The following is a 27,048-nucleotide window of genomic DNA, read 5'->3' on the forward strand; positions in this document are numbered from 1 at the left end:
CCCCTAGCTAAGTATAAATTCTTCATCTTGGAAGAAATTCAGAAGGATGAGAGAGGTGGTTTGTGGGAGACTCACATCGAATACCGGGAATTATATTGGCAAATTGTTCTGGAGGATAATAAATTCCCGGGTCTAAATGACTAAATCTCTCTTGCCCCAGTTTTGAAATTAAGGGCAGAAAAACTGTAATTACATCACATTAGGTGTCATATGTACACATATTTATACTTTTATATATGATAATATGCATACACAAATTTTAACATATTTTTCATTAATATTTTTATTAACAATTTATCAATAATTCTAATTATCCATTGTTTGGAGATATATTTCATTATTTAAGTGGTGTTTTGAAATGTTACATGTTTATCATCTATTATTATTATTATATATACACTTATTTATATTTTTATAAAGTTTAGGTTTATATTTATTAAATACCAATATATTATATACTTTTTATAGAGGCATTTTAGGTGCCATTTATATTCACATGTATAAAACAATGTTTATCTATCTATTTATTTTACCCTATATACAGGATTTTATATATATATATATATATATATATATATATATATATATATATATATATATATATATCTACATTTTTACATATTTCTATTCATCTTTAGTTTCTCTTTGATTTCAGCATAAAAGACAAAATATAAGTATATACACCATTTTAACCACTAGATGGGAGTATTGTCCCACTGATTAGTCACCCGTGTTTCTCGGCTGAATTTTGTTTTAACATTTATAAATATATTAAATACATTATGTACAAACAAACAAAAGGTTTTTAATGCATTACATACTATATGCATAATAATAGGGATGTATTCAAAGTATTTAAATTGTTGAATGAGTTTTTGAAATTGTTTATTTACATGTATATTCACGAGGATATTTTAAACAGTTTTATTGGTCAATTCAAAATTTGTCAGCATATATATATATATATATATATATATATACATACATATATATATATATATATATACACATACATATATATATACATATATATATATATATATATATATATATATATATATATATATATATATACATATATATATATATATATATATATATATATATATATATATATATATATATATGTGTGTGTGTGTGGCAATTAGATCACGTTTTTGTCTGATGAAGTCTCAGTTATTTTGAAGAAAAACGTGGTGATCTGTCTAACATTTAACTTTGGAATAAACCTGTTCAATTTATCTCGGCTGTCCGGTGCGGTTTGTCCTCTCCACAGTGGTTTATTGTTTATTGGTTATGTTTGCACTGTGCCTTGTTTTTCAAGTTTATTCACAGTGATTAGTTTATGGTCAGATCTAACCAGCGAGGGGTTGACCTCCAGTGTGGAACATCGGTCACCCATGATGGTGATGACCAGGTTCAATATGTTGTCACCTATGGTGGGGATGTTGACCAGTTGGACCCAGGGCGTTTTGAGTTTATAAAATCTAGGAAATGTTGGGCAAGGGAGTTTGTACTTGAGTAGTTCTCCAAGTTAATGTTTGGGTAACTGAAATCACCCAATATCAAGGTGTTTGGTAGGACCTTTATATTTCCCACCGTTTCCAGGAATGCGGAGTGGGGGTCTTGGGACATGGTGGGTGATCTGTAGCAAGCTATAATTTGAATAGCAGTTTTGCCCATTGTTAGTTGCACGTGGATGATCTCTGAAGCATTGTGCTGTGCCACTAACCTGGAGGTGTGGGTATCCCTTGATGAATATGGATATTCCCCTGCCTTTTGTATTTTGGTCTGGGTTTTGTGGCCGAAATGTATTGTATGAGTTGTAGCCTGGTAGTGCTGGGGTGCTTTCTGGAGCCTTAAATCAGGTTTCTGTTACTTCTCAGTATGGAGAAAATCGATATATGTGGAGTGCCTCCAGTGCGTGCATTTTGAGGTTTAGACTTCTGGCACTGAGTAGCATTACCCACAGTTTTTTGTTACTTGTGCTATTTACGGCGGGTGGGTTTGACTTTTGAGCCATGCCTATAAAAGGCACAATGGGGGTGGCAAGAGCGTTGGCCAGTATTCGAAAGCCTAAGGATGACAGGTGCAAGCCTGTCTCTAGTGAAGCAGCGTGGCTTGTTAAGCATGTCATCCCAGGCTTACAGAAACTGGATCCCTTTTGAATGGCACCAGAAGCTTAGTCAACTGTTGAAATTGATATTTTTTTTCTCTATACCGTGGTATCATTCTTGGTGAGGGCAGGATACTACTCAGGGTCATACCAGCCTGCGCTACGTGATCGGAGAGCTCCTCCATGTCTCTTTTCATGAAGTCCAGGGAGGTACGGCTCAGGTCATTTGCACCAACATGGACAATGACAGTCATATTTGTACTTGTTCTGGAGTGACCCGAGTGCTTGTGTTATGTGGCGGATCCTGGCACCCGACAGGCAGCTAACAGTAACCTTCTCCTTGTTCAGCCTAGTGAGTGGGACGTCAGTGTGCCTGACTATAGAGTCACCTATTACTAGTGTGTTGGGTATGTTATTTTGCCTTAAGGGCTGTGATTGTGTGGCACACTGATTTTGTGAAGTGTGTTTCATGGTTTGTGTTGGGGGGGTGGAGGTTGCTTGGATGTCTGCTTTGGAGGTCTCTGTTGCTTCTGCAGATTTTTATTTAGAGCCTCAGAGTATGTTTTCGTGTATTTATGTGTGTTTTTTGCCAGTGCTGGCTTCATAGGTCTATGTGAGACTGGTAGTGTGATTCAAGTAATTCCCTTCTCCTCTTGACTGCCTGGTCCAGTCTTGGGTTGAGAGAGTTTAGCCTCCAGTTTGTATAATTGCATCTCTTGCATGTATTACTGTTTGGTGGAAGGAGGAGAGGGTCGTCTGTGTACATGAGGCAATTGTAACATTGCCTCAAAATGCCCAGATTCATCAGCTGCACTGGAGAGTACACCTGAAAATGCCCTTTGGACATGCCTGGATAGGTACAGTGAATTGTCTTACTGATTGGCTGGTAAGTTCGAATAGAGGAGCCTTGTCCTGCTCTACAGTATGGGGGGGGGGGTCTAGTGCTAAGGTTTATTAGTGTTTGCTGTGAGTTTTGAACAAGTGCCGGTATGAAACGTGAATGGTTTGAGCGCTTAAGTTGAAAGTTTGTCTAGTTCCAAGGGAAAAATTGAAAAGTAGACTCCGTGGAGCCAGGAACAGTTATACCCTAGCTAACCGGCGCTGCCCGGCGCGCAAAACCGCGCAAATGCGGGTTTTATATCAGGGAAATGAAAGATAGAAATTAGCCCAAAATGGCCAATAAACTACTAATTTCTGGGCTGAAACCACTTCTCCAGGGACAGATAGGCTGCTCAAAGCTCCCTCTCTCACAGTGAACAGAGAAACTTCCTTCTATCCAAGTAAGGTATGGGCAAACATACAAACTTGTAACACAGCCCTGAATTCAGCACTAACCGGAAAACTGGACTATACTAGCTTAGAAAGGCAGGAAACGAAGACGAGGTGGAATGACCACAAAAGCCTTTAGCCCAGAAGCTCTCTGGGCAGAGGTGAAAGCCAAGACTATTTAAAATTTTCAAGTACAGAATTTTAAAGTGGCAGATGATGCTTGTTCAAAGGAGGGGTAATATAAGTTTTTCCAGCATAAAATTGAGATCCCAAGGAGGAGAAAAAGGGGTTTCCTTGGTGAATTAGAATGCAGGACTTCCCTCAGAAATAGCTCGACATTTATAAGAATCAGAGAAGGTTAGAAAAGTTTGGGAAGAGACTGGATAAACAATACAAAAAGAAACAATGGGAGGATATATGTAGGTCTACCAAATATGCAACAAAATCTAAGGGATTAAGGATTTTTGCTTGGAAATGTTTACATAGATATTTTTATACCTCAAGTAGACTCCAGAGAATTTTTCCTCAAAATAGACAGCAAATGTTGGAGGTGTGATGGGGAACAGTTACCTGGGAACGTTTTTTGGGAGTGCGGTGGGGTGATGGACTTTCAAGGATTCCCTGCGGCATGCAGAGTCAGAAATGTTTGGTGGGTGGAATGATGTGACGAAGGAGATGATTTTTTCTGAGCTATGACACAGAACAAGAATTGCCTAGACATGGTAAGGCTTTGCTGTGTCATGGAAACGTAAATCTAAACCAACTATATTAGAAGTGGTGAATATAGTAAGAGTTAAACAACTGGAACTGAGATCTTTAGAAAATGGTAGGAGCAAACTGCATGGGAAAAAAATGGGAATTGTGGGAACAATACATACAGGGGAGGAATGAGGTTTAAAAGAAGGCAGAACTAAATGAGCTATGTAATGTTCGACTGAATATGACTGGGTAGATTATAAGTGGTGTACAATGTTTGCAACTGGAAATGGGTCAGTATGGTTTGGGTTGTAAATGCTTGCAACTAGGATTGTGTCGGTGTGGTTTGTTTTCATTTTTATAAAAGTATGACTGCTTATGTTATAAGTGATGGTTTAATAAATATGTTTCTGGTTTAAAAATGGAGCAGGAATTGAATAATTGATGTAGTGTTGCTTAGGTTAAATGATACATAGCAATATATGTGAAGTATAATGTTTAACATTAGTTTATAAATACAGTTTGATTATTTTTGTATAAATGTAAATTTGTCTATGTCACAAGTAATAATTCAATAAAGGTGTTTAAAAAAAGAAATTGCTTTACTTCTACTCTGTTCATAAGAGGGGGGGGGGTTCAGAGGTAAACAGGCATTGGCATCAGACAGGTGAACTTTGACAGAAAAGTAAACCAAGACTGAACAAAGTGGTCTGTAAAGATACAGCAGGATAGCAGTGGCCTGTGATAGAAGTAGGTTCTGACTGTTTATGACCAATAAGAAATTATTTTCCATTTAGCTGTGCAAGACTGTCTTGTAGTGGGTTTCCTGGCTTCCTGTAGGTCTTGAATAACCTCCTCAAGAGAGGTGATTTGAGGGATTAGAATCTTATCTACACTGTCAGACTGAGTGAGCAAAGATCAGGGTGGAGAAGCAATCCTTTTTCACTGAATGTCTGGTTGTAGAAGTATTTTCTTGTAGTCTCCCTTTGTCAAGTGAAATAGTAAGCAAACCAATGCTGTCTTGGCCAGAAGGGGGCCAGTAAAAGGAGTTTTGATGCTTCCTCTTGTGCCTTTAGAATAATTTTTGGAAGTTGAGTTAGTGGAGGGAAGGCATACAGGAACTTCTGTCCACTAGAAGATGAAAGGTATCTGTCCTACTGGCTGAGGGACAAGGGTCCCTAGTGCAGGAGCAGGTTGAGGAGTCTGCCAGCACACTGTCCTGTGAGGGAATGTACGTGGCTGTTAGGGTAATGTCCACCTTGGTGGTTAAGTTCCATGCCTCCTGTGCTAAGCTGCACAACTGGTAAGATACGGTGCCTCTCTGTTTATATATCACATGACTGTATCCATGTACACTGGGAGTGGTCCAGGTTTCCACAGGTGAGAGGTCTGTAAAGCTCACAAAAGAGCTCTCATGTCCTTCAAATCGATGTGTCCCTTCGGGAATGGTGGTTGCCATCTGCCCTGTAAATGGTATGATCCTTCCCATGCCCCCAATGTCTCGTCTGAAGCGTCTGTGTAAATTTCTTGAAAAGGAGGAGGGGATGTGAAGGGAGGTCTTGGATAGAGATCGACTTGTTCCTTCTACCAAAATACCTTCTTTCTGAGACAAGGGAGGGGAAGAATCAGGGTTGTCCAAGAAGTTGGGTGGCGAGACAGTACAGCCGTGTAACATCTTACCACAACACTAGATGTCCTACATCAGTGTTACAGTATTCACCTTAGGGATCTCATGCCAAGGACAGCCCAACATCCAACCAGTATACCAAAGCCTCTGGATCTTGTATGTGCCGTACATCACACGTATGCTTCCTGCTCAGGATGCAGGGCATAAAGATAATGTACAGACACAGTTACCCAGAAATAAATTGCCCCAGAAGAGAACACTCTCCACAGGACAAAGGAGGCTATGCACATCCACAAGGAGGAAATGCAGACAGAAAAGAGAGACTCAGCCAGGAGGGAAACCAAAACAAAACCAAAAAGAAAAAAAATGGGGAAGGAGGGAGGAACCAAATACTGCAACAGTGAAGAGAAGGGCATGTACAGTTTATGGTAAGATTTTACACAACTGTACTATGTCCTTTTATATCAGTGTTGCAGTATTCTTCACCTTAGGGAGAGTACAAAAGCTCTAGAAAAGGACTGGGAGGTGGAAGGCTGGGAACAGCCTTCAACGAACCCATGAAGAATGACTCTAGCAAAACCGGCTCTGGCCCTGAAAACCATAACCAATTTATAATACTCTGTAAAGGTATGCACTGAAGACCACCAGAAGAGGCAACAGCTCTAGTGGAGTGAGCTCAGACAGAAGTAGACAGACCCTTGCCATAAAAAAAGAACAAAAGAAAATGGCCTTAGATATCCAGAAGAAGGTGGTTTGCTTGGAAACAGCCAAACTCAATGCCCTGGGATGAAATGAAAAAAAGCTGGTCAGACTTACAAGCAGTCTTAGTTGTATCCAAATACCTGAGTTGTCTGTGCAAATCTAAGGTATGAAGGACTCTCTCACTAGCTGACTGAAGTGAAAATCAAGGGATTTGTATTTCCTGATTGCTCATTAAAAACATTAAGCATAAAATGATTACCATTAAAGAGACACCTTGTCCCTGTGAAAAAACAAAAAGGAGGGATGGCCATACGGGCTGAAGCTCAGAATCCCTCAGAGCAGAAACAGTAGCAAGCAGCAACCCTTTCAGGTACAATGTTGCAGAAAAGCTGAAACTGCAGGCTCAAAGGGAACCTAGCTCAATTTTTCTAAAACAAAATTAAGATCCCATGGAAGAGGAAAAGGCTTCCTTTTGTGAGCCTGAGAAGCATAAAATCTCTTCTATTTGGACACAAGACTTCCTGGTTGCAGGTTTTCTTGCCTCCTGTAAAACCCTCAGTGAGTCCTCAGAAGAAAGGTTGCCTAAAACGGATCCAAACTTGATGACCCATAGTATCACGAAGTGTAGACAAGTGAGATGGATGAGGGACCCCTTGTCTTGTGTAAGGCAGTCCAAACAGTGAAGTAAAGTATAGCTTTGTAAAATCTTACCATAACCTTAGATGTCCTTCTCTTCCATGTTGCAGTATTCGTTACAGTAGGGATATGGCTGCCTGCAGTGCCGCACATCCAGCCAGTATACCAAAGTCTTCAGTTAGGGGAATGTGCAACGTAGCATGCTAGCGCCATAAACAGACGTTGGCTATAAATGTGACGTCTGCACATACCCAAGTCAGGACTGACTGCCGCAGAAGATAAGGCTGAATGAATATAAAGCATTCCAGCTAAACAAGACTAAAGGAAGGAGCCTATAGGGCAAACAAAAAAAAAAGGCTGTACCTGGGACTATGAGAAAATTCTACATATAGTAATATAACCAACAACGAGAAAACACCTCTACCAAGCTATATAACACTAACCCAAAAATAAAGGATAGAGGGGAGGAGGGAGGGTTCTGAATACTGCAACATGGAAGAGAAGAGACATATAAGGTTATGGTAAGGATCTACACAACTATTCTGTGTCTTTGTATTCTCATGTTGCGGTATTCATTACAGTAGGGAGAGTACCAAAGCTATTAGATATTCTTCTGGGAGGTTGGTGCAGGAAGAGAGTCCAGGAGACCCTGCAGAATAGACCTGGCAAAGCCAGCTCTGGATCTGGATACTAAACCCAGTTTGTAATGCTTGGTGGAGGTGTGAACAGAAGACCAGGTAGCTGCCTCTAGAATGGTGGCATGGTCCAGGAATGTGAAGAAGGCTGCAGAAGAAGCTGCTAGTGGAATGAGCCTTTACTTTTGAGGCTAAAGGCTTGCCATGGAAGTTAAGGCAAAAGGAGATGGCCTTCGAGAACCATGAAGCAATGGTCTGTTTAGAGACTGCTCTGCCTAGGGTTCTAGGGTGAAAGGAGACAAATAGCTGGTCTGATTCTCTGATGGACTTGATTTTATCTAGGTAGAATCTGAGCTGCCTGTGCACATCCAAGGAATGAAGTTTACTTTCTGAGGAATTCTGAGGTTGCGGAAAGATAACAGTCAGGTTAGTAAATTGGTTCAAGGAAAGCCCATTCACTACTTTAGGCATGAATGAAGGATTAGTCCTCAAAGAGACTTTGTCTTTGTGGAAAATTAGGTAAGGCGGAATGGCCATGAGGGCTTGGATTTTGGAGACCCTCCTGGCAGAAGTCAAAGCTACTAGCAGAATCGTTTTCCAAGTGCAAAACTTAAGAGAAGCTGAAAAGGCTGGCTGTAAGTGGGGACATAGTCCATTTCTTTAGTAGAAAATTAAAGGTCCCAAGGTGGTGGAACTGGTTTCCTAGGAGGTCTGAGATGCAGAACCCCTCGAGGGAACAGTTTAACCTCTAGCCTGGATGCTAAATGGGGAAGCATAGGTACGTAGACAAGCAGAAATAGCAGACAAATGTACCTTTACAGAAGAGCATGACAAATCCAGAGTGCAGGAGCTCACACAAATAAGCAAGGACCACAGGCACTGGGACTGCCAAAGGGTCCTATATTTTCTTAGAACACCACCTGGAAAAACGTTTCCACTTTGCAATGTAATTTTTTCTTGGGCTAGGTTTTCTGGCCTCCTGCAGGACTTTGAGTACGTCCTTGGAGTACTGGTGGTGAAAAGGGATGAAAGGTTTATCAACCACAGGGTCAAGTTCAGGTTGTGAAGTTGTGGGTGTATCAGAGATCCCCTGTCTTGTGTGAGTAGATCGAACCTTTGAGGTAATTTATGGTGATTGTCCCTGGCTAGCTGAAATAAGAGTGGGAGCCAATGCTGCCTTGGCCAAAAGGGGGTCACAAGAAGATTTTTTGTCTTTCTGAATCTTCAGTAAGACTTTCTGAATTCGAGATATTGGGGAAGGTATGCAGGTACATATTTCCTCAATAGGAGGAGAAGGTGTCCACTTTCCATCCTTGTGGATGGGGTAAGCCTTGTGTAGAAGAGGAGTAGCTGTCTGTTCTGGGAGGAGGCAAACAGATCTGCTTTTGGAGTGACCAGAAACACCTCCCTGTGTAACATCCATTTGTGAGAAGTTGCCATGGTTCGGCTTACAGTGTCTGCCAATACACTTTGAGGTTGGAATATTAACCGCCAGTTGGGGAAGTAACAGAGAACTGGTGAGATTCCAAATCTGAAATGCTAGAGAGCATAGAGGTTAGGGTTTTGTCCCCCCCTGCTTGTTGACATACCATAGCACAGACATGTCGTCTGTGATGACTCTCTGTGCCTGGTAGCAGAAGCTGCTGAAAGGTCTGTAGAGCCAGGAGTAAGGCTCTCATTTCTTTCATGTTGATGTGATCTTGGAGTCTGTTCGAGGACTATGTGCCCTGTGCCTTGTGCTGGGCTGGAGGGGAGATGCAGCACAGCTCCCCAACTCAGGTCTGAGGCGTCTGTGTAGAGATACTGTAGTGGAGTTGGAATTTGCAAGGGGATTCCCTGATTAAGGTGAATTTGTCAGATCCACCAGCCAAGGTCCTTTTTCAGACAAGGCAGAAGAGGAAAGGTTGCTTCTAGGGACTGAAGGTGTTGGCACCAGAGATTTTTCAGACACCACTGAAATTTCCTCATGTGAAGTTTGGGCAGTGGAAGCACACAGATCCAGAAACTATATGCCCTAGGAGCTTCAGGAACTGTCTGGCTGTCAAGGATAAGAGGGGAAGCAAGCTGTCTATTTTTTGTTGGGGAATGAAGGGAGTCATTAGAACTGTCTGTATCTTGCAACCGAGAAAGGTTATGTCCTAGGTGGGGGAGCTGAGACTTGCAAATTTACAGTGAATCCGCAAGTTTCCAGGATGCTGGAGACCAGATGCAGATGTAGTGGTCCCTGTGAAGAATGAGATCATCATCTAGATATGGATAAATCTGAACTCCCAACAGCCTGCAGTGAGCTATCAATGGGGCTAAACATTTTGTAAAGATCCTGGGCGCAGTAGAGAGACCAAAGGGCAAGGCAGAAAAAGTACAGTTGCGTACACTTACCATAAATGTAGATGTTCGGGTGTATTCACTGTTGTCATTTCATTTGGGTAATCTGCTGGCAGGTTGCCCTCAGTCGGCCTGAATTCCAAAGTCTTGGATCCTGCGTCGATTGCTGTCTCCTCTTCCATGACGTCAGGTCGGCAGGGGTATAAAACATGCAGCAGACGCCATTTTCTTTAGTTTTTCTTGCCCCCGATGTCAGCTGCCCCCAAAAAAGTAGCAAAAAAAAAAAAAAAATATATATATATATATATATATATATATACACACACACACACACACACACACACACACACACACACACATGCATACATGGATCAATATAAACTTTACCTTCAACTACAAGCAAATACACCACATAGGTTGTAGAAGAGAGAGAAGGAAAGATAAACTCCAGAATGACAGGAGGGTAACCTGGACTGCAACAGTGAATACACTCGAACATCTACATTTATGATAAGTGTACACAACTGTACTATGTTCTTCCTGTTTCACTGTTGCAGTCATTACATTTGGGTAGAATCCCAAAGCTATGGTTGGGAGGCTGGAGCTAAACAGCATTAGGAGAGGCTATACGGCCCTGCAGAACTACAGTGGCAAAGCCTGCCCTGGATTTAGAGTACAGAGGCAAATGATAATGCTTTGTAAAGGTATGAACAGAACTCCAAATAGCAGCCTCTAGAATGTCTTTGGTTGGTACTCCCCTGAGAAAGGCTGCTGAAGTAGCTGCAGCTCTGGTGGAATGAGACCAAATGCCCTTGGGCACAGGTTTACCATGACGTAAGTAGCAGAAACGGATGCAGTGGCTTATCCACTTTGAAATGGTCTGCTTTGAAATGGCCTTGCCTTCAGATCCTGCAGCATATGTCACTAGTAATTGCTCAGTTTTTCTTAGAGCTTTAGTCCTGCTCAAGTAGAATCTTAGCTGTCCGTGTACATCCAAGGAATGCAGAATTCTCTCCCCCTTGTTCTGTGGATTTGGATAAAAGGTTGGCAGATGAATTGTTTGGCTAAGAGCCACACTGGAAACCACCTTAGGCATAAAAGTAGGATTTGTCCTCAGAGATACCCTGTCTGGGTAAAATATGATAAAAAGTCTCTGCAGCCATGAGGGCCTGTAGCTCTGAAACTCTTCTTGCTGAAGTAATTGCTAGTAGCAGAGCTGTTTTCCATAAGAACTTTATATCAGCGGTAGCAGCTGGTTCAAATGGAGGCAGGGTGAGCTTTTCCAACACATAATTGAGGTCCCATGCAGGCAATGGTGATCTTCTAGGCCTTAAATGTTTGGCTCCTCTAAGATACTGCTTTAGTAAAGGATGAGAAAAGATTAGTGGCTCTGTATTCTAATGAGCCGAAATGGCAGAGGCATGGATTTTAATTGATGAGAAAGATAGGCCTTTGTCAAGCATCTCAGTTAAGTATTGCAATATCGGAGGAATATTTGGTTCTGCTGTATCAGTTCCTTGTACTTGATTCCAAGCGCAGAATCTCTTCCATTTGTCAGCATAAGATTTTCTAGTACTAGGCCTTCTGGCTTCCAAAATGACATCCATCACAGCTTTACTGAGAGGTGTTGTTTGTATGACTACATGATCAGCCATGCTACCAGGTTCAGAGTCTGTAGCTGATTGTGCAGGATCCGATTGTGTTGCTGGGACAGTAGTTGTGGTCTTTGAGGCAAGGTCCAAGCTAGGCATTGAGACAATTTCCTTAGGATTGCGTACCAGTATTGGCGGGGCCAGTCCGGGGCAATTAGTATCATCTTTGGTTTCTCTTGTCTGACTTTTAGGAGGACCTTGGGGAGAAGAGGCAGAGGAGGAAAGGCGTAAACTGATAGGTGTTTCCAACTGAAGGGATAGGGCATCCACTTTCCATGCTTGTCCGTGTTAAGTCCTTGTACAGAATCTTTTCAATTGATAATTTTGAGGAGAGGCAAACAGATCTATGTGTGGGCTCCCCCATTTCTCTCTTATCATGCTGAAGACTTGTGGATTTAGTTTCCACTCGTGAAGATCCATAAGGTTTCTGCTTAAATCATCTGTCAGCGTGTTTTGTTTTCCTGGCAGGGATTGAGCTTGAAGATGTATTAGGTAGGTCAAAGCTGTGTCCCAGTGCCATGGCTAATCTGCAAAGGGGGTATGAGTGTGTGCCCCTTGCTTGTTTATAGACCACATTACTGTGGTGTTGTCCGTCTTTATCAGTAGTTGTCCTGGATGAAGTAAGTCCTTGAAGGCTGTTAGAGCATTTTGAAAAGCTAGCATCTCTTTCTGGTTGATATGTAGATGCATTTGTTTTGGTGTCCATATACCTTGAATGCATCTTCCCTGCCATATGGGCCCCCCCCAGGCATAATCTGATGCGTCTGTTATGGTTTGGCTGGCAGGGGGTAGAGTGAATGGCCACCCAATGGTTTGGTGACATGCCTTTGCCCACCATAGAAACTCCTGTTGCAGGCAGGGAAGGAGAGGAATCATGGTTTCCAGACTGTGAGAATGTTGACTCCATAAACTTTTTAGGCACCATTGAAGTTTCCTCATATACAGTGTTGCATATGGAATCAGTAGGATGCAGGATGCCATGAAGCCCAGAGCCTGCAGAAGCTGTCTTGCAGAAGACTGGGTTTTTGTTGCCATCAGTTTTGAAGTAAGTAGTCAGTTGCCTTTGCTTGTGTGGCGTGAGGTAAGCCATCTGGGCAGTTCTATTCAAGCTTGCACCCAGGAATGTTATCTTTTGAGAGGGTACCAGTTGCGATTTGTGTACCCTAGGCATGTTAGAAGCCTTTTCACAAACGCCAGGTGTCAGAGGAGTGTCCTTGTTCTCTGCTTGAATGAAACAGTCATCCAAGTAAGGATATATTTGTATACTTCTTTGTCTGCAAAATGCAATTACTGGTGCCAGGCACTTTGTAAAGACCCTGGGTACAGTAGATAAGCCAAAGGGCAGTGCAGAGAATTGGTAATGCATGAAGCCAGCCTTGAATCTGAGGTATCTTCTGCACGATTGTCTTATTGAGACATGCAGGTATGTCTCTTAGGTCTAAAGTCATCAGCCAAGAATTCTTGCCCAACACGGGCAGAAGCTGCTGCAAAGTCAGCATTTTGAATTTTGGAATGGCCAGGTATGTGTTCAAAAATCGATAAATCCAGTATTGGCCGCCAGGACTTGTCCTTTCTGGGTACCAAGAACAGTAGAGTAAAAACCTTGTCCTTTTTCCTGTTCTGGTACTGTCAGAATGACCCCCGTATCCATGAGGGACGTAACCTGTTTCTGTGCCTCTGCCCATTGATTTTTTGGCAGATCTGGCCAACCATTTGCCATTGGCAGAGTGTGGAAATGGAATCTGTATCCCTGTGATACGATGCTTAGTACCCACTTGTCCTGGGTTATTAACTGCCAATTTTGAGCAAAAAGTGCTAATTTTCCCCCTATGGGTACTGCCAAAAGATAAGTGCTTGGTGTAGGCAGAGGGAAGTCATTGGGATTGCTTTCTGTAGGTATGCTCTTTATTTCCTCCAGATTTGGAGGTGGAAGCGCCCCATTGCTTTGACCTGTATGAATCTTGCGCCTGGTATCTGAAACCCTTAGGGCATCTGGATTTGCCTCTGAGCTCTGTCTGACACAGGAAAGGACCAGTTTTTGTAGGCCATTGTCTACTGAATCTTGTGGCTGCACTTGTAAGAAGTCTAACAGTTTGCATAGACTTAGCTTTGTCTTCCACTTTCTTTAAAACCTCTTCTGCCTTAATACCAAACCGAGAATCATGCTGTAAAGATGCATCTAGCAATTTAGCTTTAACATGATCAGGCAAATTTTGTTCCTTTAACCATGCATGCTTCCTAATCACAGATCCGGTAACTGCGGCCCTGCAGGAGGCCTCCAAGGAATCAAAAACCACATTGCAAAGTATGCTTTCCAACTTGTTCAGCTGCATGCAATAATTCCTGCAATTCTTTATTTTCTGCACATTCTGAAATCAACATCATTTTCTGTTTCAGCAATCCCATAACATGTTGTTGGTACTTAAGCATATGAAATTGACAGTTTAAGGCCCTGACTGCAGATGTATAAACCTTTTTTCCCCCATATGTCCAGTGCCCTTGAATCTCTGTCAGACGGGGTAGGATTTTTTGCTGTTGAGGCCTTAAGTCTCTTTGGACCCTTTGAAATAGTTTCAGGATCAGCAGCAGGGTTTCTAAATAAAAATGTATGCGAGTCAGGGACCCTGTAATATCTGTCAGGCTTACTGGGCACCGGAGGTAAGGAGTCAGGGGTCAAGCTTGACTCCGAAAACACATCATTCACAATGTCTAAAACGGGGAATGGCTAAAGGCCTGTGCTGAGGGAGAAGGAGGAAATCCCTGAGCCTCTTTTTGATTCTGAGAAGTCTTGACTCTCAGTGAAAATGCTCCCTCAAAGTATGCAAGGTTTCTCCAAATGAATAATCCTCTGGAGGAGATGCAGATGGAATAGACTCCTCAGCATCAGAATCCTCATACGGAGGTATAGATAATTCCTGATCAGAAGAGGACTCAGAAGAAATAGAAACCTGATCTGAAGATTCATAATCAGTGTCTTGCCTAGGCCTCAGGAGGGGGATGGGTACCCCTGATCAAGGTAATAAGGTCTACAGCCATTTTGATGATCTGTTTTTTAGGCATAGAAGCCTGTGCACATGGCTCATGTGTCTGGTTTTTAGTTTTAGAAGTTGCTTTTGTCTTTGGTTTTACAGCTGTCGTTGGTTTGATATACAAATGTTGAGGTCTGAATTCACCCTCTGAAGCTGGTGCCTGCTCAGCGGCTCCAGACCCATCCGAGGGAGATACATCCGTCGGTCCAATACGTTGAGTATCTTGCAGCATGCTGGACTCCACATGGGTGTCGGTAGAGGCCTGTGACACGAAGGTAGTGGGTATCAGGGGCTGCAAAAGCACCTCACTGAGTACCGGCGAACAGACTGGCTTAGGAAAAGCTTTGTCGTCGGTTTTGGATCTCAACTGCCTTTCTCTGCCCTTTTCTTTGCGTTTTTTATGTACTCCGGTAGTCGGATTGCTATCCGATTACATTTCTGGGTAGTTAAATCTGTTTCCAAAATACTATGATGCAAAAATATACCGACGCTTAATAGTGCGTTGGTTAAATCTAGCACAAAACCGACAGCCAGGCACATTGTGATCAGGGCCTAGGCAAGGAATGCAGTATAAATGGAAATCCTTAAGAGGTATTTGCTTCCCACAAGTAATACAATTATTAACTTTTTCTGACATCGGTAAAAAGCAAGAAAAAAAGTTTCCCCAATGGGGTACTTAGCCAAGACTTCGGTTCTGAAACTCAAACACTTATCTCAGTAGTTGGCCGACCGGCACTTGCGAAATGCTTCTGCTTTGGGCACCGCGCGGCAAGAAAGACTAAAGAAAATGGTGTCGGCTGCATGTTTTATACCCCTGACGACCTGACGTCATGGAAGAGGAGACAGCAACTGACGCAGGACCCAAGACTTTGGAATTCAGGCCGACTGAGGGCAACCTGCCAGCAGATTACCCAAATGTAATTACTGCAACAGTGAAACACGAAGAACATTTGAAAATGAGAGGAGCCTATGGAAAAAAGTAGGAATTTTCTTGCATGAAGAGTATATAGGTGGGTACTAGGCTATCAGCCCAAGAGCCTAAGTAAGCCTAGCCAACAAGGTTCCCTGGCTTATGCCACCCAGGAAAGGTATTTTCCTGTGCCCCTGTCGAGCAGAGCCACAGAAGTGATCCCCGGGGTGTATTTCGTATTTCCCATCCACTCATGAAGATTTTTCTTGAGTGCTAATGAGGAACTTTGCTTGACATAGATGGGTAGCTTGTTCCAGAGTATGGGAAGTCCCTGGGACAGGAATCTATCCCTCCAGCATGTCCTGTTTATTCTGGTGACAAGGTTTAGGTCCCTAGAGTGTGTAGCTCGGAGGGATTGGGATTTCTTTAGGTGTAGCATGTCCAACAGCTCTGGGTTTGACAGAGCTTTATATGTTAGGCAGAGATCACCTTGGAGTAGGCAATATGCTACGGAGTAAAGCTGGAGTTTAGACGGTCAGTGTAGGGCATCTGTTTGAGGCCAGTAATCCTCTTTGTGAGGTACTTCTGTAGCCTTTCCAGCTGCTGCAGATGTCTTGTGAGGTACATTCCAAATGGGGCGTTGTACTCTATAATGGGTCTAATGAGTGTCGAGTAGAGTGGAACAATGACCTTTTTTTTCCCTGGATGAGAACCCTTTTGTGATGGAGGTGTGCCACGTAGAAGGATTTCCTCACTACTGTGACGATATGATTATCAAAGGAGAGTCTACTGTCCACCTGGGTCCCAAGGTCTCATCACACATTCAGCATTAAGTAGATTGTCACCTATGTGGTAGTTCATGGGTACACAGTTATTACCAAAGGGGATGACAGTGCACTTTTTGGCACTGAGCTTGAGGCTATGCCTCTGACACCAGGCATCTGTCCCAGTGAGCTCCTTCTGTAGGATGTCCACATCATTTGGGGACTCTACTATGGCTCCTAGTTTGCAATCATCTGCGAACTTCGTTAGCCAAAGGCCTTCTGTGTTTGGTATCTACTTCTCTGAAGTACAGGCTAGCAGGAGATGTCCCAGGACTGAACCCTGTGGTACTCCACTTGTCACTGGTTTGAAGTCAGATTTGGAGTCTGCAACTTTTACAGTGTGGGTTCTGTCAGTGAGCCAGTTGGCGACCCATCTTGTGACATAGGGATTTATACTTAGTTTAGTGAGTTTAGCTAAATTCCAGAATGGGGGATGGTGTCGAAAGACTTGGCGAGGTCAAGATAGGCTGTGTGAACCACCTTATCCTCATCTACAGCTTTGGTGACTGCCTCAAAGAAGTCAATCAGGTTCAGGAGGCATGATCTGCCTTTCACAAACGCGAACTGGGTGGGGTCCAAAGTTTGGAGGTTACCATTGTCTTTGTTTATGAGTTCCATGATGATACGTTCAATGGCCTTATAGACCAGGCTCGTGAGGCTAATAGGGTAAAAGTTCCCAGGATCAGTGGTGGCTCCCCTTTTGTGGAGTGGGGACAACTGTTGCTGTGCGACATTCAGTGGGCACAAAGCCTGACGTGAGGCTATGATTGAACATGGTGCTTAGGTGGAGAGCCTGTTCATTCTGAAGTTCATGTAAGACGCAGCCTGGGATGCTGTCCAGTCTCCTGGATGCTGTCTTTTTGGCATTAGAGTGCAGCTTTTACCTGTGTAGTTGTGATTACAGGGGCTCTGCATTCTTCCTGTTTAGATATGGGCCCTTTAGGGGGTGAGAGGGGGGTAAATTTAACACTGAACCTATCTGCCAGGATGTTGGCAATATCAGTTGGCTCTGTAATTTTCATGCCGTTGTGCTGTAACTCAGAGCATATCTGGGTGTTGCCATTGAGATTCTTGACATAGCTATAGAATGCTTTGTGGTTGTCCCTAGAATCTGTGGTGAATTTGTTTTCGTAGCTAGCTTAAGGGATCTCTGCTTCTTACGGAGGCTGACCAGGGAGCTCCTCCACTCATGGGATTTTTACTCTCTTTTGCAACAGTTTCTTCCTTCTGTTGTAGAGTTTGTTGTTTATGGCAGGGGACCACCAGATTGGCTTCCTTTTTTTGGAGGATAGCATCTTGGTTCGGTTTGGGAAAGCATGATCCATGCACTCGTGTAAGTGCTTATAGAGTGCATTTGTGTAGGATTCAGCAGTTGTAACTGTATTGTCCATCTGCATGGGTGTCATGAAGTTCGCCACTTCTGTATCAAGAAGCATGAAGTTGGCTTTGGAGAAATTTTTTACCATGGTTTCATTGATGAGTGGTGGGGGCGGGATGTGGAAATCTAGGGTGATTAGCTTATGGTCGGATCTGGTCAACGAGGAGTTGACATCAGGTGTGGAACATCTGTCAGTCATGTTGGCAATGGTAGTAATGTCTGTAGAGAAAGCATCTTGAATGTGGGTACCTTGAGGAACAGATTGCGGTAGAACAGGTCTAAGCTTGGTCTGCAAGGACCTTCCTTTCTTGAAACCAGAAACATTCTGAAATAGAAACCCTTGCCCATGTGCTCTGGAGGAACTGGCTGGATAGTGCCTTGAATTAGAAGTGGTCTTAAGATGAGGGTGAAGAAGCTGAATTTGAGTTTTTGGTGGTTGTGGAAAATTTTGGAAAGGTGGGAAAGCCCACCAAGCCATGAAATATCCATTCTGGGTGATGGATAACACCCACTCGTCGGTGGTGAACATCTGCCAGAAAGGGAGGGGTAGAGTGAGGCGTAGGGACAGAGGGGTGTGACAAGGCAGCTGGTCTGAGTCACAATGGGGGAGCTCTGTCTTGACCAGGATGCCTACAAAAGGAAGGTGTGGAGGCTGCAGATGTCTTAGGGGCTTGTCTAGAATGTCTTCTTCCCCTAGACTGAGTAGTAAGAGGACTAGACCTCCTCCTAACAAAATAAATCTTTTGAGGGTAGTTTCTATGGTATCTAGGAATACGTGAAAAAAGAAGATGTTTCAAATTCTGGAGCTCCTTACCCTCCTCCTGTAAGGATTTAAAAAGCTCAGCAGAAGCAGCCCTGAATAATGCAGTGCTATCGGGGGGGGGGGGGTGCTAACAGCTTAGCCTGAAAATCAAGAGGTAAAGGCTGTAATCTAAGCCATTAATACCTTTGATGGACTGAACCAGATACAGCCAACTTAGAAGAAGCCTCCACAGCATCATAACTACACTTCGGAGTGTCTGGTTACTTGAGAAGCTGATGAAAGCAGATTTGTGAGTTGAGTCTTAGTAGAGGAGTCCGTAAGATCAGACAACAAAGAGGAGGACTTGGCTAGTGTGTCTAGTACAAATCGTGCCATGCGAGTCTGACAATTTAACACCCTTATGGAGAGGGCAGAAGATGTATAAATCTTTTTACCCTGTCTATCCATAAATCTAATCTCTCCATCTGTAGGGAACACACTTAGAAGGTAGCTGCCTGGATGATTTGTCTGCAGAGACTGCTACAACAGCAGGGTCTGCTGGAGGGTTTCTGAAGTGAAACTGAGATTGAGGGGGAACTTTAAAACCTATCAGGTCTCTTGGAAGCTGGAGTTTGAGAATCAGGAGCCTGAAAGGCTGCCTGAAGACATCCAGAAAGACTGGTTGCACAGAGGGGGAAGGCTGGTGCATTTGCAACAGTTCAAAATACCTTCTCTTTTAGTGTCAGAAACTTCTGAAATTTCCCATTGGAAATGCTCTCTCATTAAACTGACAGTCCCCCCAAAAGAGAAATCTTCACCAGGGGAATCAGGTGCCAAGTAATCCTCCCCTTGGGTAACAAAATCCTTAGGAGATTCAATTTAAGATGAATAAGAAAGGGATCCAACAGATGAGGAGGTGTCTTCTTCAGATTCAACCAAACAGGGGCCAAAGACAGCAGGTTGAGGTTGTTGAAAAGCTGAAAGGCCTTGAACAAGTTCTGGGAGAAAACTTTCCAGTCAGTAGAACATGGAGTAGCGAAGTGCTTAAACTTCTGTTTTCTCTTAAGAGGGCCTGGAGATTTAGCAGGCCGCATGGCCAACGTCGGAGTGGTAGGAAGGGGAGCGGAAGGCCCATCAGAATCAGGGAGCTGTGGTTCCCTCTCGCCATCAGGCCATGATTGCTCACAAACTTCAGAGGATGTACTGAGGATTTCCGCTGAGCCGGCATCCAAAAAGGTTCCCAGCTCGGAAGATAAATCTGAGATCTGAGGAGTCTCCGGGCTCTCACTTGCCTCAAGAGACTCGACAGATGTCTGAGGTGCAGAAAGCATTTCAGGACTAGTTCTCTTGGGCTTCTTTTTAGATGGCTCATCTGATGGACCTCCCAGACCTTCCATACCTAAGGCCAGGTGTCAGAGCCTCTGACTTTCTAAATATATTTTCAAGGAAGCTAAACTACTTCTAGGGGTCTTGGGGACAAACGACTGGCAAATAAAGTTCTTATAATCGTGCTCTTCCCCTAAGCAAAAAACACACTGTTCGTGAGTGTCCTTGTGTGGAATCTGTCTTCCACTAGCCCTTTCAGAAGTCATGAAAAGCTGGAATACAGTAAAATGCTACCACTAAGGTAAGAATAAATCAACTTATCTGTAAGTGGGCAATCGAACGATAACGAACAAATGGTAAACACCTCTAGCTGGCAAATGGACGTCTGACTATCATTGCGGCAGGATAGTTCTGACTTGGGTAGTCTGCAGACGTCACATTTATAGCAGACGTCTGTTTATGGCACTAGCATGCTACGTCGTACGTATTCCTAACTGAAGACTTTGGTAAACTGGCCAAATGTACGGCACTACAGGCAGCCATATCCCTACTGTAATGAATACTGCAACATGAGAATAGGACATCTTGTAGGGATTGGCCAGATGAATTATGAGGGGGAATTAGACCAGTTTTGGCCAAAAGGAAGTCACTAGCAAGATTTTTGGGGAGTCCAACTGAATATTCTGCAAGACTCCCGAAAGTAGGGGAAGGGGAGGGAAGGCAAAGAGAAACAACTTCTTCCAAGTAAAAGAAAGGATGTCCATTTTTCATGTCAGATGGTATGGCACTCTGGAACAGAAAAGATGGAGCTGCCTGTTCAGAGGGGAAGCAAAAAGATCTACCTGAGGAACAGACCACTGATGGACTATATCCAGGAACAAGTCCGAGAAGCATCCATTGGGTTGGGAAGGTGGCCTAATGACCAAGGTATTTGCCTTACAAACACAAGGTGCAGGGTTTGAGTCTCACAAGGAATAATTCACTAGGCTTAAAATGGCTTGCAAGGGCAGTTAGCTTTGTACTAATCTATGAACCTATGAACTATGAACCTATCCATTTGTGAGCTAATGTTCTGGACCTACTCAGAGTCTGCCACTAGACTGTGGTCTGAAGGAGTATACACTGCCTGAAAAGTTCATTGACAACTGACAGCCAGATCTCAGGCCTGAAGAGCCCAATCGCAATGGCATTGTCCGTCTTAACCCTTCAGAGGGCCTGGAGAAAGCATGGGATGAAAAGCCTGAAGGGCCAAAATCAGAGCTCTCATTTCTTTGACGTTGATAAGGTCTGACTTTTGATGGGGGAGCCAAAGACTTTTTACTTTCAGGAGACCACAAGTAGCCCCTCCAATCCCATGTTTGAAGCATCCTTGAATAGTTTCTTGAGAAGAGACCGCAGGCTGAAAGGGCAGGCCTGGGTTGAAGGTAAGTTGCTAAATCCACAACTTGAATTCTCACCTTAAACAAGGAAGGAGAGGCACTACAAAATCCAGAGGGTGGCAATACTGAAGCCAAACTGACTTGAGGAACCACTGAAGCTCCTGTATGCGCAGTATGGTAAGAGGGAGCACTGGAAAAGAAGAGGTCATGAATCCTAGGGCTTGAAGAAACTCTCTAGGTGGAATAGCAGGCAGAGAAAAAAGAATAAAAGAAAACTGTTGGGGACAAAACCTTTCGAGTTGGAACACTGGCACTGTCTGAATCCTGCAACCCAGATGCACATGAACCTGGGATGGAATCAGGATAGATTTTTGAAAGTTGACAATGAACCACAGACTCTGAAGGAGAGATATGGTGAATTCCAGACCTTGAAACAGGCAACTGTGAAGGCACCTGAAGCAACAGGTCATTCAGTTAAGGAAGAATCTGAATACCCTGGAGCCTGCAAAACAATCACATGAGCTAGGCATTTTGTGAATACCCCTGGGGCAGCAGAGAGGCCAAAGGACAAAGTAGAGAAATGAAAATGAGAGGAAGAAGCAAAAATGTCAAAACTTCCTGAAAAGAGGGTAAATAAGAATAAAAAGGTAACCATCCTTCAGATCCAAGGACACCAGAAAGGCATAGGGTAGTCAAACAGGAAACATGGTTTGATGAGTAAGCATCTGAAAGGAAAGAACCTTGAGAAAGGTGTTGAGGAAGGAGATATCCAAAACAAATCTCCATGTGCCCTCCTTTTCAGGAACCAGGAGCACCCTGGAGCAAAATACCTTTCCTACCTGGTAAGAAGGGACAGGTTAAATAGTTCCCTGGTCCACCGCGGACTCCAGGACCAAGCTAGAACCCAAGAATCCAAGGTGATGAGATGCCAGTTTGGAAGGCAGAGAGCGAGCCAAAGGGACAAGGGAACCTGGCAGAGAGGTGGGGTGGGGGCAACTGTCAAAGAGAAACAAGCTTGTCAGATAAAGCAGGCACCTGAGCCACAGCAGCCAGAGAAGACTTAGCAGGAGGAGCTTGCCTTTCACCCTTCCTGCCTTTGGTGGCCTGATAAGGCTGCCTGTGAACAAACGTAGACCTAGTAGGACAGTTCTTCTGCAATTTAGGGATAGCAGACACAAAAATATGTTTACCTCTTTCTTGAAGCAACTTAAACATATCAACCGAAGCTGTACTAAAAAAAAAAGATCACAACAGGGCGCTTATCTGAAAGCAAAGTAGTTAAAGTAAAATGGAGTTCTGACTGGTGACAAAGAAGTTCTGGTTAACTGCATCTGCACATCACCTTTAAGCCCCATGACCTGAATGGGGAGCATACATGTCATGTATGGGCATACTAACAGGACACTGGGCTACCCCTTGGCAGGAGATCCCAAAAGTGAAGAATACTGCAACAGTGATATAGACATTGTACATATTTCAAATACCATTGCATTTTCTTCATGTGAAGTCTAGCTACTGGAAGCAATGGAATGGTGGCTGCGATGAAACCCAAAGTTCTTTGGATCTTGTTACAGAGAAGAGACCCAAGAAGAATTCAAACAGGCTCTGAACTTTCTCCTGAGGGAGGAAAGCATGAATTTTCTGTGTCTAGTCTGGCAACCCAGGAAAACCAGGTCTTGTGTAGAAACCATGTGAGATTTTTTGTAGTTGATTGTGAATCCCAGATTTGTTAGACGTTGGAGATTGAAGTCTAGATACTGGAGAAGGATGCCTGGGGAGAGAGCTTAAAGCAGCAAGTCATCCAGCAAAGAAACGTATGAATTCCTTGGGTGCAGCAGAATGCCACCATTGCTGCCAGTCACCTTCTGAGCACCCTTGGTGCTTTGGAAAGACCAAAAAGTAAAGCAGTAAAAGTGCAATGAGCCAGTGAAAAGCCTGAGAAATTTCCTATGAGGTCTCTGGAGGCTGGTGGAATCGGAAGCAGATGATGTAGATATTAAAGCATCAAGGAAGGCCTCCAATACTGCAGGGACAGGTGCAGAGCCTGGAGATTTGCTGAACTTCAGGTATTTGTTTAGAGTCCCATTCAAAACGTTACATCATACACTTGTTTCCCTAAAAAAAGCCTCCTCCACACAGGAATCAGAGAAGAGAATCCCCATTACTGAGGTCATCTGTCCAGGCAAGTGAATCTGTGAAAAGTATGATGGGGAATGATAATCTGTATTTGAGGCCCCATCCCCATAACCAGAGGAAGGCTCCATAGTAATCTTCTGAAGAGTGGGGAGAGGAGCTAAAAAGGAGGAAGAATTTATAGCTACAATAGACTTGAATAGGCCCTGAACAAAATCCATCTACTATTCCTCCCTGGAAGACTGGGGGTCGGGATGGATCACATTTGTCATTTGCCTTTACTTTTTAGAGGTGTTGTCTGCTTAGACTAAGCGTAGAGAGACTGACCCCTGAAGTACCTCAAAGACCCCAGTTATCCCTTCTCTATACTAATATACCTTCCAGGACTTCCAAGATAATGACACATGGTTCTCTGTTCTTTATTATATACTTATAATATGTAGTTGTCTCGGACATGTGGTTACTGGATGCCACACTGGCCTCCAGTGGGTTGGCGGTAGGGGGTGTCGAGTAAGCATCAGATGTACCACAGGTTCTGCAAACTCAGTGGGTACATTCAAATATGACTAGACAGACTTAACTTTGGGCCTAGACCTCTTAAATTTTTAAGGAACAGGGGGGTAGGTTAAATGTGGAAGGATCTACCATCTTGGCTTGAGCCAACAGTTTAAGTCATTGAGATTCTTTATTCAAAGATGAAAGATGAAAACGTAAAGCTTTAAGAAGAAAGAACTTACAGATGGAATAATTTGTGTAATCATGCTCTGCCCCTAAACAGAAAAGGCACTGGGATTAGAGGTCTTTGTAGGGTATTCTGCCCACTGCGCTTGCACTTTCCCCGCCTAGTGGACATTAACAAAATCGCAACTTAACACGGTGAACAAGAAAAGGAAGGTTCCAGAATGGGGCACTTATCCAAACCAGTCAAGGCTTATGGTACAAACAGCTATGCGAAGATCAGACCAACAGGTCAAGACCTGCATTCGGCTGGTAGCAACACAGTCTGAGGATTTGCATGCATATGTCCATTTATGTGTCCTTATGCTCACAGACTGAGGTGATGCATCAGACATATGTGGCTCAGTGGAAGGTTTTAGCTTTGGTACCCCAGCCGGATGTCGGTGACAAAAACCCATCTGGTTGGAATACTGTAAAAGTGATTTCAGTCAAGACATCAGAAGAGCAATCAAGAATGCCACAGAGTACTGACTGAAATTACTGCTTCAGTCAGGACATCAGAAGAGCAATCAAGAATCCCACAGAGTACTGTTGCCCACCTCAACTTCAGTATTAGACATCTCAAGAATTCCACTGTCCAAGTATACTCATCCATCTGGTAACACCACTCAAAAGTTAGCCCATACTGACTGATGGCCAAAATCCATATAAAACAGTGCACTATAAAATCATCTTCTCTATCCAGTGTGCAATTTCATGAGGAGGGAAGTTCAGAAAAAAAGCACATTTCATGTTCTATGACAGCAGCATAAAAACAGTTTTATATAAAGCATAGTCGAGCTGCACATGTACACTGTGAACTAATACTTTTAAATTCAAATTACTTCTCTATCTTTAACCTGTCAAAAAAATTAACCAGTACATGAAATATACACGATAAACTCACCAACTTGTTCACGAGATACACACACCGTCGGGAGTGATGTAATCTTTTCCTTGTCTGCTGGAGGGGGCCCAGTGTTTTCTAGCTGCCCAAGAAGCTAAGAAACAAAATTATGTAACAAAGCTGTTAAATCGTTACAAGGAGAGGCAGTACAATTCATAAATTGCACTACAGCTCCAAAACGGTACAGCACCAGTTATGTAACCTAAAATATGAAGCATTATTTTTTAGTATGACTCAGCCGCACATAAATATTCAACTTCTACTGGTTCACTGACAATCAACAGAAAACTACACAAGGAAAGTACTGCAACTAAGGCAATGCAAATGGGCAGGTAAAAAAAATTTAAAACTGACAGCCTATATGCATTGGAAGGTTCTACAGACCGAGGCTGCATCTCTCCATCCTCAGGGATGGAGCCCATTTTTACTGTTACTTGATCCAATAACATAAACAATGACACAGGAGTAAAAAAACTGTATGTAACACTGAAGCAGGAAGCCATGTGAAATCATCAAATCATGTTAACTTGGTTAGACCTTCAAAAAAGTTCCATTGCACTATATGCTTGCTGTTAAAACACGATATAAATGATTGCTAAAAGCCTGTAATGGCTGAAGGGCAGTATCATAAAACAGACATTCTGACAACCGATCTATATTTAGGACTGAGCTTTTATCTACGGATACTTTTCCAAATGCTTACCAAGCTCCTGTCAGACCTGAATGCCTCTCACTGCATCTTTAATTTCTTTTCAATTACGAGGTTACTAAAAATGTGTAGATAACTTACCCTACTGGATGCTTGAATAGATCAGTGTTGCAGTATTCTTCACATCTGAGATTTCACAATTTTCCATTTGTCTGTCCAGACAGGCGTCCAGGAGCCTTCCTCCTGGTGCACTGTTACTACAAAAGGAGATGCACACCTTAGCCATCTTCACAACCTTCTTGCCCCACCCCATGTTCACACCTTGGCCATCTTCACAGCCTTCTTGCCTCACCCCATAATCAAAGTCCTGCCAAGAAGCAGACTGAAAAGATAAGTAATCATGTCAGAGTAATAGGCAGATTCCACAGAGCTTGGTACAACTCAAGTAACTGACATGGGGGAAGGGAACCATTCCTTTCCACCACAGATGCCAAACAACCTGTCACCTAGTCCTAAGCTTTTGGGGTGTATGTGGGAAGTAGACAGTCTTATAGGTATAGTACATATAGAACAAGAGTAGCAAGGCCCACCCAGACCATGGGAAGAGTGAGACTAGTGCACCTCCCTAAAGGACAGAATGGTAGAGAAACAGCACAAAGATATATTCAAACATCTGTTATAACTTAATTTACCAAAACAACCATGTTACATTCAGCATGTGACCACTGCTGCAGTATTCAGTATATTTGGGATGACTCCCAGAGCTTAGATAGACTGGGTGATGGAAGTAGGGGAGTGGCGCTCATCGAGTAAGCTTGGCAAACTCAGCCCTAGACAGAGAATGTAGCTTGTAATGTTTGGAGGAGGTGTAGACAGATGACCAAGTAGCAGATTCTAAAAAGTACAGTTTTGTACCTACCATAAATGTAGATGTCCGATAGATATGCAACTGCAGTCCTGATATATGGGTTGTCCTGCCTCAGGCAGCCCTTCGGTCGGTCGGATTCCAAAGTCTGGGTCCGGCGTCGGCTGATGTCGCCTCCTCCCCGACGTCACAGCGGCTGGGGTATAAAAGCATCAGCCGACACCATCTTCTTCAGTGTTTCTTGCCCCAGATGCCAGGTGCCCTCCAAGGAAGGCTAAATTTAGAGAATGGATAAAATTCCAGACATGCACAACAGTAATAAACAGATACACCATAAATACTATCCCCAGCTAATATGAAAAGGGGGGAGTGGACCCAAAAAGATAATTACAGAGGGGTAGGAGGGAGGGAAAATCTGACTGCAGTTGCATATCTATCGGACATCTACATTTATGGTAGGTACAAAACTGTACTATGTCCTTCAAGAATGCAACTGCAGTCCTGACATATGGGTTGAATACCATAGCCAAG

General features: G+C 43.3%; 1 protein-coding gene across 1 annotated transcript in view; it reads right to left on the reverse strand.

Moving 5' to 3' along the window:
* The window catches only part of RNF115 (ring finger protein 115), a 766,070-nt gene that overhangs the window by 264,037 nt on the left and 474,985 nt on the right, over positions 1–27,048 (reverse strand). The window contains exon 8 of the mRNA XM_044079986.1: positions 25,004–25,097. Within this exon, the coding sequence (XP_043935921.1) occupies positions 25,004–25,097 (94 nt within the window). The remainder of the gene's footprint in view (positions 1–25,003; positions 25,098–27,048) is intronic.

This window comes from Protopterus annectens, chromosome 8.part0 (genome assembly GCF_019279795.1).
Source record: "Protopterus annectens isolate FY-2018-M chromosome 8.part0, PAN1.0, whole genome shotgun sequence".
NCBI lineage: Eukaryota > Metazoa > Chordata > Ceratodontiformes > Protopteridae > Protopterus > Protopterus annectens.